This window comes from Centrocercus urophasianus, unplaced genomic scaffold (assembly GCF_019232065.1).
Source record: "Centrocercus urophasianus isolate 14NV4802_14NV808 unplaced genomic scaffold, USGS_Curo_1.0 seq_24, whole genome shotgun sequence".
NCBI classification, from domain to species: Eukaryota; Metazoa; Chordata; class Aves; order Galliformes; family Phasianidae; genus Centrocercus; species Centrocercus urophasianus.
The window spans coordinates 5799304-5816384 of NW_024884800.1; the positions used below are offsets into that span (position 1 = coordinate 5799304).

The following is a 17081-nucleotide window of genomic DNA, read 5'->3' on the forward strand; positions in this document are numbered from 1 at the left end:
AAAAAAAAAATTAATGAGAGTGAAGAAAATTAAAATATTCACTAAGTAGAAACAAATTTGATCATCTGACAGAACTGGAGATGACTTTCTGAAAAACAAAAATTTGTCAGGTCATCTATTAAATACCAAAACAAACCCTTGGGAAGAATCAGTTCATTTCTTAGTCTTATCTACTTTGTCAAGCTACCAAATTCATTGGTATGATAAAAGCTGTCAGACATCTAGTGCCTATCATAATTACCAGGAGCCGGTAATCTAGTTCTGACATCAATACACGCAGAGTGAAGCAAAGCTGCCTTGTTAACAGACCTTCAACAAATAATTTTCAAATATTTTTAGGATCTGCATATTCACTTCCATTTTTAAAAGCATATTTTATATCTATATGTATTTTAAACTGTCTTGCACTGTCAAACAGTTTCTTTACAAATTCACGTGATGAGGTACAGAAAATAAAGCGACTCTTTTTCATACTCAAATTACTTGAACTACACAAATAATTTTTATAAGTATGGCTAACATACAAGCAGCAGAATAACAAACAATAAAGCACTTGCTTAACACAACAGAAAATATGCATACAACCTCTAATACAGACCTGCCATGCAAAAACTTAGTTTCCAAACACAGAGAAGTTAGGTCATAGAATGGCCTGAGTTGAAAAGCCCAGAGCCACATCCAGCCTGGCCTTGGATGCCTCCAGGGATGGGGCATCCACAACCTCCTTGGACAACCAGTTCCAGTGCCTCACCACCCTCTGTGTGAAAAACTTCCTTCTAACATCTAACCTAAAGCTCCTGTTCTCAGTTAAAAACGATTCCCCCTTGTCCTATCACTCGTACTCCCTCCTCCTGTTTTTGCGCTCTCTTCAAGTACTGGAAATCAAACCACTTCATTACATACACCTCACCATCACATAAGTGTGATGAGTAGGTACTATTGGATCTAGATAGCTAGCCCTATTTTTGTTTTAATAGACATACACAGAAATCAAGTTAAGTCTTATTTCATTGAAACAAGTCAGTCACATGAATTATCCAAATTTCCACAAAAGCACAAGATGCCTGTCTTTGCCACATAACATACTCTAAATCCTTCCACAAGTACAGAAATATACATTACACAAAGTATTTTTCCTGAAATAAGTTTGCAGTTAGACTTCTGCTTAGTTCTCTCACAAGTTTAGAGAATTTCTTACATTGGCAGTACACATTACTTTATAGACATCTAACAAATGAAAAGAAGTGAAAATTTTGTAGTGAAAACAGACAAAACAGACATGTTTTGTTGTTCTCCCTTAGATTTTACTTACCAATATTAAGGAACCCACAGAAACCAAACCACGCTTTATTAACATTAAAAAACATGCAAATACTTTTCTTCTAAAATTGATCAGGCAAAAACAAACAACAAAATTGACAAAACTCACACTCTCCCCTTCAAAACAAGAAATCAGCATATCTGGAATTAAAACCAGTACTCCTCTCAAGTCTGGTAACTGAGCAAAATGACTTCAATACCATTAAATACTGATTTTTAAGAGAAAAAATTAGAACTATCTTTATGACATTATACTACAGTTCCCACGAAGGAGTTATTTTTCTCCCTTCAAATGCTTTCAGTTATGCAGTGAGAAAGAACAAATCATGAAATTAAGTTTCCTTAGTAGCCTTTTGTTTTCTTACATTTAGTCTATTCTGACATTTTTCTCTCCACTAGAATAAAAACAGAGAAGGGGAGAATTAAAACTTGCTTTTAAATGTTGTAAATACTTTACCAGATAAGCCGAACTCTGAAATCAGGTATAAAGACATGCAAAAAGGATATGCTCATCTTCTCTACAAACTTATCGTGCTCATCTTCTGTTTTAGGAAATCTCTTAATGTCATTTTCTATGCATTGGATCTGTTTGTTCATTGAGTCTAGGTTGCTCTTCAGAGTTTTGTCTGAAACTAAGAAAAATAGTTAATAAGTAAAAAGATTCCATATTATGCTAAGAAAGAAAGAGTATCAGAAGGGGAAACAACAACCATATAAACAGTCTTAAGAAGAATTAGTCCTTTAAGCAGACAATTGTTTCTGAAATTCTGCTTATAAAAAAACTCTACTGTTTATAAAAATAAGTGAAAATATCTTAGTAGTATACCAAATCTTCGTACCTAGGGTGGAAATGTCACCACTCAATTCTACAATTAGTTCAAATGATTGATATTCTATCCAAATTTAGTGGCAAAAATTCTAATTTTTCATTCTTTTAAATCTAATTCAAAGATTAGAAAGTTGCTAAGGTTCAAAGAGATTTTACCTTATTAATGCTTGTACTTGCTTAAATGAATATCTTTTTAATGCATGTACTTGGTTACAGAAATGACTTAAGAAATAGACGCTAAAAAGATCAAATTTATTTATTTATTTAGGGAAATTAAACTGATTTCTATAAACCACAGTTTGTGAAACCCTCTGTTAACACCAAAGGTCGGTTTGAATAATTAAAGCCACCGACAATTCAGAAAAAAAAAAAAGAAAAAAAAAAGAAAAAAAAAGAAAAAAAAGAAAAGGACTCACAGTATAGCACCAAAAACTAAATAAAGGCTACACTAGAAAAACAGTGCTTTGTATGTAATATGCTATTCTACCATAAACTACTATTTGTATGCTTTGTATTAAACAACCAGTTTAACTGATTTAAGTGAATGTCTACATTCTATTCCTTTCAATCCATTTTGGGCATCCCAAGTTCTGCTATTTATTTCATCTATTTATTTCAAAAACCTCATATTTCCCATTATCACTATTAGTCTGTAATCCAACTTTGCCTGGCTTGTTTGTATAATGTGATATTGATATACATATGTCGTAACTCATTGTCCAACAGCTATGGCACGTGATATACCATGGTGCATATGTGCAAAAATTACAGAGAGCAAGGAATGCAATGTAAGAGGAGCAAAAAAACTGCTAACACAATCTGGGTTTAATCACCACTGCAGCTAACAACAAAACTCACTAGACAAGCACTGAACAGTCTGATGTAGCAGATTTCTTTATGGGCTCTCTAGTTCTGACAGGAGTTTGGTCTTGCCAATTTAGTCAAGTGCAAGCCACGCAAGCCACGCTTCCCTTTCTTTTTTTTTGTACTGAGAAGTGTGCAAATTCAAGAACAGACAAAGAGGAAGAAATAGGTACTATTTTGTAGCTTTCACACCACAACTTCTTACTAATGGCTGGTATTAAGGAATTACTTGAGAAGCCACTTAAAGTGGTCTTCAAACTTTAATTAGTCTAACTACAGAAATTCTTTAATGCTTTAATTTCTTTAGTAAGTAACAGTCCATGAGAGTAATCTAGTCTATTCTCTAATTTTGCCCCCGATAATTACTTTGAGAAGTAGAACCTGCCATACTAAGTAGTTTTGTTTAAACTAGAATTCAAACTGTAGCTTTAAAAAGTAGTTTCAAAGTCTAAACTGCCATGACTTTGCATATTATAAGATAACTGCCAAATAAATCCTGAAAACCCTACGGGAAAATGTAGCCTATGTTCTAGCAGAGTGCAAGCCAATCCGAAATACCACTGAATCTCTAACAGAATCTTTTTCAGAAATTGTACCTTGGAACTACTACACAAAATCAATCTGTGAATTTTTTTTTGCTTCTCCGTCTTCTTCACTGACATCTTGTCAATGAAGATGAATACTTCTGTTGAAAAGCTTTTAATTAGATGATGCCTAGGCTACCAACAATATGGTAATGCTATGTGCAAATACAGGAGCTTCTCTAGGGGAAAACGAGTCCTCCAGTACCTACATCCAGAAAAATACATTGAGAGATTTTCTGACATTTCATTATTGCAGTTTATGTGAATGAAAAGAATGACAGAAGTCACTATGCAGCGTAAGGCTGACTTTTGATTGTGATGCAAAGCGCCAGCTTTCAGATTCTGTTATGGAGAGAACAGTCACAGATGTAGGCATTAAATTTATCATGCCAGAAGGCATTGTCTGTTTCATATCCACTAACATGCCAGATTGGGCAAAATCTGTTTCAGCAATTTAAACTGTGCAAGGTAGAAAATACTGCAGATTTCTTTGTAAAGACTGTTTCTTCTACTGCAACAAACTATAAAACTTCCTCTTGACAGAAAAATGACTACTACTTATGAGTATGTTTCAAATTGCTATATTTTAAAACAACAATGACACAGAATGTTTTAAAATGTTTTTCTCAATCAAATTTACGACAAGATCTCACTGAAATACCTCCCAGACTTGCAAAAAATTGTACTTTCATGCAGTATTTGTAATAACATACTATGTAAAGTATATAAATGTTTGCAATCCACAGTGCTTCTTATTGCTGATGTCCTTCCTAGTGATGTCACAATTAGCAGAAGCATGTTAGCAAATTAAAGAAAGATATTTTTTATGTCTACATGAAGAAATGTGTGCTCCTGTTATTAGTACTACACAGACATAACTCACCTCCCCCAAGACCTCTTTCACTTGATTTTGCCTAGAATTCTCTGACTTACTTTTTTGTTTTCCTTGTTCAAATGAATACTTTTTTTCCCCCCACATGGTATACCTTGGTTTCAAACAATGAATTCTGTCCATTGTGTACTGGGAGAGCAAACAACTTCTGAAAGGAACTTTAGTATTTGTATCAAATTCACTGTTAAGTTCTGCCCTTCGCTTGTAGCTTAGCTGTTTTCAGAAGTTCTACATAACTGCTGAGCTAACCTCCAAAAAAGTTGATATCAACACACTTCTTCTTTTTTGCTTTATCTGAATTATCAAGATCTTTTTCAACATTAAGGAACACAAATTTTATTGTATATGCAGGGGGAAAAAAAAGCATGGAAACAAAGTTAGCAAATTAACTGTAAAAAAGTATGACAAAGAATGACAGTGGTGGCTTAAATGCAGCTGGTATTTGAACCCAGATTTGACATAACAAATCAAAGCCATACAATGGCTTGAGTTGGAAGGCAGCCATCCAGTTCCAACCCCTTGCTGCTCTGTCTGGTTGCCACTCACCATATCAGATCACCAGGGCCCCATTCAACCTGGCCTTGACCACCTCCAGAGGAATGTTTGATGTAACAGTTACATTTCTAAGATAATCAAAACTCTACACTCACTTGCTACCAAAGAAAATTCAAACCTTAATTACAATTTAGAAAACACGATAATTGTTCAAATTACATTACTTAATGTATATAATAATGTCAAAAGACAGTATTTATGATTTAAGTAATTTTAATCTTTTCACAGCCAGGCAACCAGTGCACTGAGAAGCTCATTACGTAATACATCAAAACTATGCAATAGTAAACGAAGTTTCCTAACATTTTCACTGAACAATACTCTGTCTGACCAAAAATATAAGTAGCATTGTTGACTTGGTAGTATAATTGAACTGTACTTTTCACATGCCATCTGTGAACATTTCAAAGCATATTTATTTTTTCTCTATTGAATAAAAATCAAGTGTTAAAATGAGAAACATATTGTGCTTATACACACACAAAAAGAAGTGTTTACTCTCAAGCAACCAGGCACACACTAAAGACCTAACATAGTAAACTAATGATCATGATTACAATGCTTAAACAATTTCTGATACGCAATTTCATAATCTCTTCACTACCCTGTGTTATTCCCACAATCTATTTCAAAAGAAGAGAAGTCACTTTATTACAGGTTTTCCCCCTCACTTTTTCTTAATAAACATCAGAACAGGAAAAATCCATGTGGATTATCAATGCTTACATGTTACATAATCCTGCAATCTAAAATGAAATGCTGCAAATATTTCATGTCAAACAGCTATTACCTCAAGGTGCTTTACCTACTTGCTTACCTTTACTTGCACTCTCAACATGCTGCAGTTCATCTGTGAATTTTAAGATATCTCGATAATTCTCCTCACACACTTCTGCCAGAAAGTGCAGTAAGGTTGTCTTCTGATCTGTTGATTTAGTATCTATAATCTGAGAAGTGAACACAGGAGGAAATAACAGGAAAAAAAATTACTATTTTTTTTTACCTGTTTTTTTTTGTTTGTTTGTTTGTTTTTTATCTGCCAGATTCATTTTATTTAAATTCATTAGCAAAAAGTTAAGTAAATCAGTGGCCTGTGAATTTTAAGCAGCAAACTTCTGCACTTCTTTGTTGCAAAAGTGTAAAAGGAATTTAACCCCATGCTGCATGGTTTTTGTTCTTGGTATCAATTCTTAAACCCGAAGACAGTATGTGATTTTGGCAATGGCAGTTCAAAATGATGTGATAAAAGAACTAAAAGCCCTGAACAGAGATTAAATGGAGCAGTTTAGTTCATTCCTTCAATGCCCTCACTGCCAGATTTCTAAAGCAATGTGTCTTACATGCTGAATGGTTGGACACAGGGCTAAGGTATTTGCTCTTTTACCAGTCATGTTAAAGGAACTTCTTGTAAAACCACAATTTTTACTGAAGAAAAAAATGTAGAGAATAACACTTGATCATAATCTATGGATTCAAACTTGACTGGAATTTCTGACCAATTTAAAATGCACCCTACTGGAATACCAAATGACAACAGTCAAGCAAAGATAATCCTAACTGCCAGTAAATTGAATTCCGTAAGTAGACTTTCATTTAAGAGAAGTTGCATGAGAATTATGTACATGATGAACCTAACTGCTGTTTTCACTCTCCTCTCAAGCGGACAGGCCATTTCCAGTGGTCTCAGATAAACAAGTGCTCTCGATGGTGATATGACTCTGCTCCCCATTATCCTAAGGGCATTACCTGCTAGAATCAACCTAGGATTTTTAAAGTGAATTTAAAGCCATGTTTAGCTTATCCATTTTCATGCAGATATAAGGAATGAATGTATGAATTGATTGAAGAATCAGTGGAAGCAGATTATCTGTTATTTAAAGTTAGAGACAGTAGGTGCATGGAAGAGTGAGCTAAGCATACTTCACTTCTTACGAAGTACTATTACAGATGTATTTGTAAAGACCTTTAAACCAAACATTATTAACTCATCTACCACAGTTCTTATACAAAAACAAGCTACAACATACACAACAAATGAAATCAAGGATTTATTTAAGAAGTGTACATAAATGTGTATAAAATCTCTTATTTGTTTTCTCATTCTGTAAATCACTAGAAGTTCTAATTCTATAATCCTCATGACAGGCTTGCCATTGATGTTCAATTTAATACAGGCCTTTCAGCTTTAAGGATTACCCTGTTAAGAATAAATGACTACAGTCCAAAAACAGGCTTTTAAAAATATAAGGTATTTAGACAATTAAGAATGCAATTTAAATCATACTGAATCAGTGATTAAGGATTAAACAATGCTCAGTAACGGTATGTAGTTAAAAGGTTTTAATACGTTACGTATATGAAGGGTTTTTCAACTTTAAAAAAAAAAGATAGATTTAGTGTCTCAACATCTGTATGATAGAAAGAAATTGCATTTCAATTTTTCTGTGAACAAGAACTATGGGATTTGCATTTTTTCATCGTTCTGACTACATTAAGTGGATGAAACATTTTTTCCCCTAAAAGGACAAAGTCGCTTTACCTGTGGACAACAAATGCAATAAATATTGTCACCAACAGTAACAGTCAAAAGTTAATATTAGCATTTGCTAAGTTATTTAAAACATCTAGTAAACAATCATTCAGATCTTAAGCAGTGCCAATACATATTGCATTTGTAAAATATTAGCAATGCATGTCACAGACTACAGATATTCCAACTCTGTTTTTAAAGGAGACACTAATATAGATACTAAAATTTTTTTAAAAAGAACAATTTTGATCCTATGGCCTTTATCAGAGAGAGAAAAAGGAAATTACACTTCTGATTAAAGAAGTCAGTAAATCAACATAGGTCTTAAGGAGTAGCTTCCTGCTGCATGTTAAAGCATGAATCTGAGTACTCAGTACTGAGATTCATTGTTTGGGAAGGGATTAAGACAAATAATACACGGAATTTGATACTTGCAAGCACAGCCACTCAAAAAAGATAATGTCACAATAATAAAATTTCCCTTTTAATTTAGTACATTGATAAAGCATTTCAAATGTGTAAATGGCATCAGAATCAGGTTCAAGTTTTTTTCTTTCGTGTGTTTGTTCAGGCAAATCTTTTTTTCACTCAAATTTCTATCTAGTCTGACTTCACAGACATGTGAGGGTTCCTGTCCTTGAAAAGACAGTTGCTACTGAGGTATGGTTAAAAATAGTGGCTGGATTTTTGTTTGCTTCTAACTATGACCAGATGGGTTTAAGATAGCGCTTTTCTTCATTACACTCTATTAACAATTGTTAATAAGATTTCCACAAATCAAATGACCAGCTCTGACTATTTTAAGAATATCTGAAAAAAATAAATTAGAAAAACCTAGATCAATACTTGCCATTTATTAGTTACTTTTTCTTTCGGATCATATACTAAAACACTACATTTACTAAACAATTAATATTAATTCAAGAACGGCACAAAATTCTTATGGCTATCAGGTTTTGTTGACAAGTGAATTTATAAAGTTAGGGTACCTCATAATTAAAGCAAACTCTGCTTTCTACATGTATTTTATACACAGAAATGTGTACACACAGACACATGTTATTCCCTGCACAGAGCCCTGTTTAACTTCTGGTTTTAAAATAATGATTTACAGCTCTCTTAATACAGTTCCACAGACAAGCAGAACGTCCACTGAAGTGGACAAATCCTGCTTAGTACTTATATGCACTGCACTGTATGTATTACAGAGAATGTTTTAAATATTTACTCTAAACCTCACTGGGAAAAATAAGTGTTTCTGTAGGAAGTATGACCTGCAAACAAAAAAAAAATTAACAGATTCTATTTCTGAGGGCAAGACAAGTAGTCAATTTTTTTTTTTTTAATCTCAGTTACTTTTAATGGAATTTAGCTGTAAGCACATATAGCTGTACTTCAGCAATTACTCAGTTCAGTAGAGAACAATTTGTAGGATCTACGTTAGCTGTGTCAACATCTGTAGAATTTGCACTGAAAGCAATTCATAAGTCACCTGAAGTGCAAGAATACCTTCTTGAAGCTATGCTATGCTCAAGCATCATTCAAGATCACTCATTACTTCCCTTCCCCTTCAAGTAAAAAATATATTAAGAAACTGTTTAGTACTTGCAGATTAATTTCCCTTTAGATTCAAATGCTATGGGAAAAAGGCAGTACTGGATTTATAAAAATACCTTAAATTTAGACGCAGTTTAAAATATTCGTTTATTAAAATGAAATTACTTCGCAGGTGAAGTTTTTTATTTTACCTAAAATTGGCAAAATCTGTTTATTAAACTACAGCAGACTCTTTCTCTGCTATCATATGTCAGATCAGACTTGTGTATTTGAAACATTGTTGTCCCCCAAGGTTACTACACTTAGAGGGACACATCAAACTTCTCCGGGGCCCCAAACAGAGGCCTGAATAATGGGCCCTCAGATTACACCACACACAAAAACATAGCAAAATATGTTAACCTTTTTTTACATCTGTTTACAGATGTTTCATCATTGCATTTCCAATAAGTGCTTCACGAACTGATATATTCAAGTTCAGAACAATGTCTTACACATATTTTACCATTTATAGCAGCACTTCTTTGAAGTCTTGAATTGGCATTGTATCATATTTTGAAACCACAAGCGAATTTTGACATAGAATAACAACATCCAACTTTAATTCCAAATACTTATTTCTTGCTTGATAGATAGTAGGATGGAAGACAGAAATAAGAGACAAGTAGCTAGAATATTTAAAATAAGTTCTGTGTGTATACTATTGAAAAGACCACAGACAAATTCAAATTCAAAAGGCTGTTCCACTTTTATATCCCAGAAACACTCATTATGGTTACAGCATAACAACTGTCTTAAATCACCAGTGCAGTGAGTAGGTCAGTTACAGCAGGAGACCATCCTAGATCATTTTATCCTATATTCTTGCATCCATTATTAAAAATAGGCATATGTAAGTGAACAATATTGATTGTTTTCCCTTCTTAGGGCTGTTTCTAATGTACTAAGAGCTTCAAGAATTCACACTCAGCAGTATTATAGCTTCATCTTACCTTGCAAAGAAATGTGATGTTAAAACCAAGAGACTGTTCATTTCTGCTGCCAGTGTTCATATAGTTTCCAAGGAGCAACACTAACTCCAAAAGCTTACTAAAGCTTTCACTCTTCCTCAGCTCTTCACAAGCTAGTGTAACTGCCATAATGCCAGGCTTGATATTGTTTATATGGTCTTCAAATGAAAGTTTGAAAAGAATTGCACTGAGACGTGACCTCAACATTTTCACTGAACTCATCTACAAAACAAAAAATATTAAATCAGAACATAAAAGAATATAAGGTTACTTGTGTAAAATAGCTTATATTGAAAAGTACTGGACAGTCAATTGGAAGACTACACTTTCTGTATGTTTCCATCATTTACATTGTATTTTCCAAGAAACTGTACCTGCACATACTCACTGGCAACAAATACGCAATATCAAAATCCCTCCACACAGCACAGTAAATGTAAGCCAGTTCCATCTCTTAACAAGAAGCCACGATTAGCTTGAAGATGCATATGCTAAACTTATTGTCACAGCTCCAGTAAAGTCACCATTAGAATATAAGCTTCTCAGTTATTTCCAAAATAGTACAACAATATCTCAAGTGTCTGTGCTAATACAAGCACAAATGTAAACGTACAGACTGATTAAACTTGAGAATTGTATTTTTCATTTTCAGATTTTCTTACTGAGCTGATGCACAGTTCAAGTTACACACTGCCACAAGAGCAGCAGTGGGGGAGAAAAAAAGATGACAAATCCTTAGGGACCCCCTCAGGGGTTCTCATCACATAAGATCACGAGTGTAAATACAACACTACCTGCATCTCAATCCAGTATGTTTCTGTCCTTTTAAACAAATTTTGTCAAACTCTTCCCTGAGATATTATCCTCTGTTTGCAAGAGTAGTATAAGACTAATTCCTTCCTGACATAAATGACACTGTAGTAAAACTATGCCTGACACAGATGCTGAAAAGTATCTCAGATAGTAATTTGATTAGCTTAAATCCCCAAGACCAATTTCATTATTCTAAACACCAAAAACAAATCCTTCTCTTCCATATTTTCCACAAGTAATCAATATTTCCTTCTACTTAGCAATGGACTGTAATTGATAAAAGACAATTAGAAGATAAAGATAAATACTGAAAATTTTTAATCTACTTAAAAATTTTCATTTAAATGCCGGAATGATTACCTTCCAAATCTAAATCTTAATTTTAATTAGCAGAATACAGAAAGATTTCTCCCCCATTGCATTCACTATCAGTGGTGTTCCTGAAGGACTTTGTGCCCCTGAAAGAAAAGCTTGGTTATGTGACAAAATCACACATCACAGCTATCAAAACAAGGATTTTTATGTGCTGTTGTCTCTGTTGCGCAAATCTTTACCACAGCTCCTTGAGGAACCAAGATTTTTTTGTGAGGAAATTAAGTGGAAGTGTTTCAGTATAAGCAGCATTTCTTCTTCCCTTCCCAGATTTTAAATACATCTCCATTATCAGAAATGTTTATTTGAGCCCGTGCAAGTCATACATTCAGCCTTGAGACAGTTTCCTAAGCATCTTGTATTTTAAAAACATTATAATAAAAACTTCTGCCTTGAAAATGATCTACCTTCACTGAGGTGCAGTAACCAAAGTCACAATTAATGACTTAATCTGCTTTAACCTTCAATCTGCAATTTTTATTCAAAATGAGACTTAAATTGTCAAAAGCTTTAGATCATAAAAACAGTGTGGTTTTTTGTTTGCTCTTTTTTGTTTTGTTTTTGTTTGTTTGTTTTGTTTTTACTAAACTAGACGGTAAAATAGAATATGCAATTAAGCTTTGGGAAACTTAATCTCTTCATAAAGCAAGCATCCCCATTTTCGTTTAGCAAATTCTTCTACTTCCATTCCAGCAAATACTGAAAAACTTCTTTAAGCTTTCCTCAAAAGAACAAATCACAAAGAAGCAATCCTGAAAATATGGATATTTTTATGATTTTGCCAACATGTTTCAGTGGGGAACAAAAAAAAAAAAAAAAAAAAAAACAAAAAAAACAAACAAGAATCTTTTAGATTTGATACAATCGTAGACAAGTCAGATAAATGCAAGATGCCATGTTTCTAAGATAACCAACAGGATACAGTCAACTCAGTGACTTTCCTCTAGATACATAATTTTCTGTGAAAGTCTGCTGGCAGAATTGCAGTGAATCATTGCAATAAGAAACAAATCATACTATCAGATAGAAGCAATGAGAAAGCACTAAGTACTAAATTTGTTGGATGCTCGATTAAAAAAATTAAACTACTCAACAACTGCAAAAACCCCAATGCCATTATCTCAGATCAAGTGGCTTTCAGCTATCTATCTGCAAAACAAAATGACAAATTCTTACTCAGGTAAGAAGTGTACTCAGAACATCTACTTTCTACATATACTTAATATATACTACTTGGATCCTGGCAACTTCATTAATTTCTACATCAAGACAAAGCAAGAGAACAAGTTGTTCTAACATATGGTCTTCTGAATTAGAAGTAGAAAAAAAACTTCTAAATAAGTGCATAAAAAGTCTTCGAGTGTTCTCACACACTCAATTATTATTATTTACATTTGATAACATAAAACTGAAAAGGGTTTTGCATTGTCATTTATATGTATTGTGCAGCTGTCTATTTTCCTTTTATACTTTTTCCATGTCCCTATTAACATTAACCCACAGCATCTGTTCTTCTGCCTACAGCTGCTCAACTGCCATTTGGAACTTCTCTAAAGAAAAAAAAGAGAGAAAATGGAAACAGAGATTCTTGAAGGCGGACTGTGAGAGAGAAGAAACAGGAGATGAGATGGTGTTCAGGAACCTCTGACTGTATGTAAGGAAAGCAAATTTAACAGCAAAGGCGGGTAAACACTCAGCACAGCCCCGGCAGTAATTTACTATTATATATTAGATAGCAGAATGATGGGAGGAAGCAGATGTACAGCATTCCACGCCAAAAATATCTCTATGTAAAAGCTAAAGAGAAAAAACACAGTTAAACTGAATAAAAGAGAAAGGTTGAAGCTGAAGTAACAAGGAGGGTATGATGTTTATAAATAGAAATATACAGCAAAAGGAGGGATCAAGTTGGGAGAATTCAGTTATAAAGATCAAGGCTGCTGCAGTAAGAAACTGAGACGAGTGAAAACGAGAAATGTCTATAGTAATGCTTTAAGTCAAGATCATTAAACACAATTTTCTGAATTTATTTAGTAAAACAGTTAAATTAGTGGAATTCATAGAGAGTCATCTACCTCTACCTCGTGGGCTTTCATCCTGTATTTTCCTTAAGCATTTTAGATATTCTCCTTGTACAAAATCTATGCAATGCACAACTCGGTTCAGCCTATTTTTTTTTTTATTTTTTTTTTTATTACATGCAAGGGCAAAGTAAGATAATATTCATTTTTTGCAGTCACTCCCTCTTAAGATCTGCTTTTTGCCATTTTGAAAGTAGGCACAATGCAGACAGTAGACAGTGCAATTGTTCTGACCTGTGTTCCTTCCCAGAGAACAGGAGCCCTTTCTGTTTTAGGGATTAAAGTACTACTGTCATTTCATCACATTGTTTTAGTCAATAACGTCTGTTAAATGACAGGAGATAAACTATTCCTCCAGAGGTTTTAAAAGCCCACATACTTATATTCAAAAAACATTATAATAAATATAAAAAATAAAACTGTTCCCCAAACATGCTTTTTTTCTTCAGAAGCATGAGGAAATTTCATAGAATATAAACATATTCATACCAAACACATTCTACTAAATTTCTTTATCCTTGTCCTCAAATGTTTTAAATTATTTATGAATGACAAAGTTTGAAAAATCAATAGCCTTGAATTTTTCAAAAGAACTCATTAATACCTTTCATTTTTTAATTTTTCTATTAAAAAAAAAAAAAAAAAATCTAATTAGGTCACGTCATGTTCCCTGCATCCAAACAAATCATACCAAAGACACTTCTGAAGCTAACTTCAGAAGTATCAGCTATTTCATTCCCTTCTTTTAAGGACCTCTGTTTCAATATATTTTACTTTATAGGACACTGAGCTGATCGTCCTTAATGTAATCTTTTAGAATAACAAAACTGGAGTGAAAAGATCAACTAATTTGTTAAGTCCATATAATATCTTTGGAAGACCAACAGCAAAAAGAGTCTTTCAAGTCCTAGCTTAGTACTCACAAACAATTACCTACCAACAAGTATTCAGTAATTTATGCAGTCTTTCAAGTCCTATTTAATACTTGGTATCATACAATCATGTACCAGCACATATTTGGTAGTTTATGCAAATTGGATAATTTTATTCAGAGACTTGTTCTAGTCATTATAATATCTTATATTTCAATTTTTGTGATATATGCACTAAACAAATAGAAGAAGCAACAGAATGATCTTCAGTTTCAATTATGATAAAAATTTATGCTTCTAGAGCCATTTCAGGAATTCATATGTGTATATATATACACACAGTACATATTTACATATAGTATGCATATATATTTGTCATAAAAATATCCTGAAGTGGTAGTTACCCACACATAACATTGAGTTCAACTCTTGAAAAAGCTTTCTGTTGAGCAAAATAAGATTATAATATATAATATAACTTCTCACACCAAGAAATCTTTCCTCCCCTTAACAGTGTATACTCTTATATTATGGGCATATTATCTCTTTCAGCTGTTCAGTTTTCAATACAGCAAAATAAATTTACCAAAGTTATCAGTGCCACGGAATAAATGGATCTTTTATGAACACTCAAAGTTCACCTTCTTAAACAGTTAGGAAGAACACTCCAAATTCAATAGACACAAAAGCCTTTCACACAAAACACTGTATAAGAATAAGACAAAAGACTTGGTATGGCAGAAATAGCTGTTCCTCTCCATTATGTGCTATACTTCCTACCAAAAAAAAAACCCCAGTATTTGTATTTTAAATTGTTGCTGATCAATAAGTATTGTGCATGGGGAAAATGGTGATATAACACTAACCAAAATACTTTAAACCTCCTTTTTGCATCTACTTGATACAATAATTCTCTCCAGTTAATTAGTGCAGTAATACATACCACGATTATAAATTGTTCTGACTCAGCAAGATCATTATATTCATCCTTCAATGCAGCTAAGGCATTAATTTCTTCCTGTTCAGGAAGATTCTTCATTACAGCCTAAAACAAAAATACATTATATTAAACTTGGTATAATGAATGAGCTATGATCTTCAAACAACACACTAAAAATAACATAACATAGAAATGCACAAGAAAATTATTCTTTTATTTACATAGCTTAGACGCTATATAAACTTAAAATCAAACCAATAATTAATACATACCTCTGATACTGTCTTCAATTTGAAGAACGCCCTCTCAGTATTAAAAAGGTACAGAAAAAATTCTCAGCTACTGTCAAACTCTGAAGAATTATTCTTTACCTGCCAACCTTTTTGCCCTCACAATTTACTCATTGCCCTCATATACTGCTCATTAAACATCAAGCAAGAAAAAAGCATCAAGCTACACATAACCACGTAAAAACGATCTTTAATTCTTATTCAAAATACCTGCACACAATAAACAAGGACAATCTCAAGATTGGACAAATATTCTGGAAGGTGAAGTCAGCTTTCAACATTTTTGAAGACATGAACTCAGCAGAGTCCATATTCCTCAAAATCACGTAACAAAACTTTTAACTCCTGTGTCCCACCCATCTTGGTCCTCAAAGATAGGAGAGGAAAGGAGTGGGTCCTAGTTCTGACTGCATTCTAGTCCTTCGAACATTTGAAAATGAATTCTGAGAGGATGTGCTCCATTGCACTTCCAAGGTTTGAAGTCAGATCACTGTTCTCTTCAACACAGAACTCAGCCATAAACAAATGATCAGTGCAATGCAAACTACATGCTTAGGCAAACACACATCAAATCAAAAGCACTGCCCAAAAGGGTTTGCAGAGGGAGGAAAATGTTTTTCTGTTTGTTTAAGTCTGACATTTAAAGGCCAATGCTTTCACTTACTTCTTAGTTAAAATACCTACAATTCTGCTAAAAATGGTATTTTACAAGAGTATGCTTAGAAAATGTACTCTTCCAAAGACAATAAGAATGAATAATGAGTTTTCCTAGTATGCTGTTCTCACAGAACTGCACTGTCATCATTGATCATGTACACAACCTGCTTAATCCAATAAATTTTACTAACTACGATAGTGTAAGATCAAAAAGTAGCAAGAAACAAGTACTTCAAAGGAAAGAGCAGTTGTCTGTATGCTCAGCTGTGCAATCACAGAATCAAAATTGGAAAAGACCTCCAAGATCATCTACTCCAATCTGCCACCTATCACCAATATTTCTTGACTAAAACACATCTGAACATTTCTTGAACACTTTCAAAGACAGTGACTTAACCACCTCCCTGTGCAGTCCATCCATTCCAGAGCCAACCACTCCTTCTGAGAAGTTTTTTCTAATATACAAACTGAACCTTTAGATTTCACCACTGTGATACTCAGAATAAAGCATTTTCTGCATGAGCATTTTCATGAAGTTCAAGTTTAGTTAAGCATGAAAGAAAGCTAGGTTTGCTTTGAAGAAGTTTTCCAATTAGTAATACTGAAGACTATTAAACCGGTAAATTAGTTACTGAGTCACTTAATTGGAAGATAAGAACAAAAATAAAGCAGAACAAAAATCAGATAGATAATAGAGCCCCTCTACTCCGATACATTTCTAAAATTGTCCTTGGAAACAGAGAAGCAACCTCCTTGGGGTCCTTAAGTAAGTCTCCTTGTCTTAGAAGTAACTCTGACAGATCAATTACTCATAAAAATGGATCAACTGCCAAATAAAAGTAATTTAAACTTACTACATGAGTCTAACGCCTCAATTTTTGGACCATTCTAAGCAGTCAAGTTAGTGGCATGGCT

General features: G+C 33.5%; 1 protein-coding gene across 8 annotated transcripts in view; it reads right to left on the minus strand.

The window, feature by feature from the left end:
* Window positions 1–17081, minus strand: part of DIAPH2 (diaphanous related formin 2) — a 148413-nt gene that overhangs the window by 66003 nt on the left and 65329 nt on the right. For 7 of the 8 annotated variants that reach the window (XM_042825412.1, XM_042825414.1, XM_042825413.1 and 4 more), the window contains 4 exons: window positions 15223–15324; window positions 10124–10363; window positions 5862–5991; window positions 1828–1952 (listed from right to left, as the gene is read on the minus strand). In XM_042825412.1, the coding sequence (XP_042681346.1) occupies window positions 1828–1952; window positions 5862–5991; window positions 10124–10363; window positions 15223–15324 (597 nt within the window). Of the gene's footprint in view, window positions 1–1777; window positions 1953–5861; window positions 5992–10123; window positions 10364–15222; window positions 15325–17081 lie in introns of all 8 variants that reach the window. The other variant, XM_042825419.1, reaches the window with a different exon arrangement.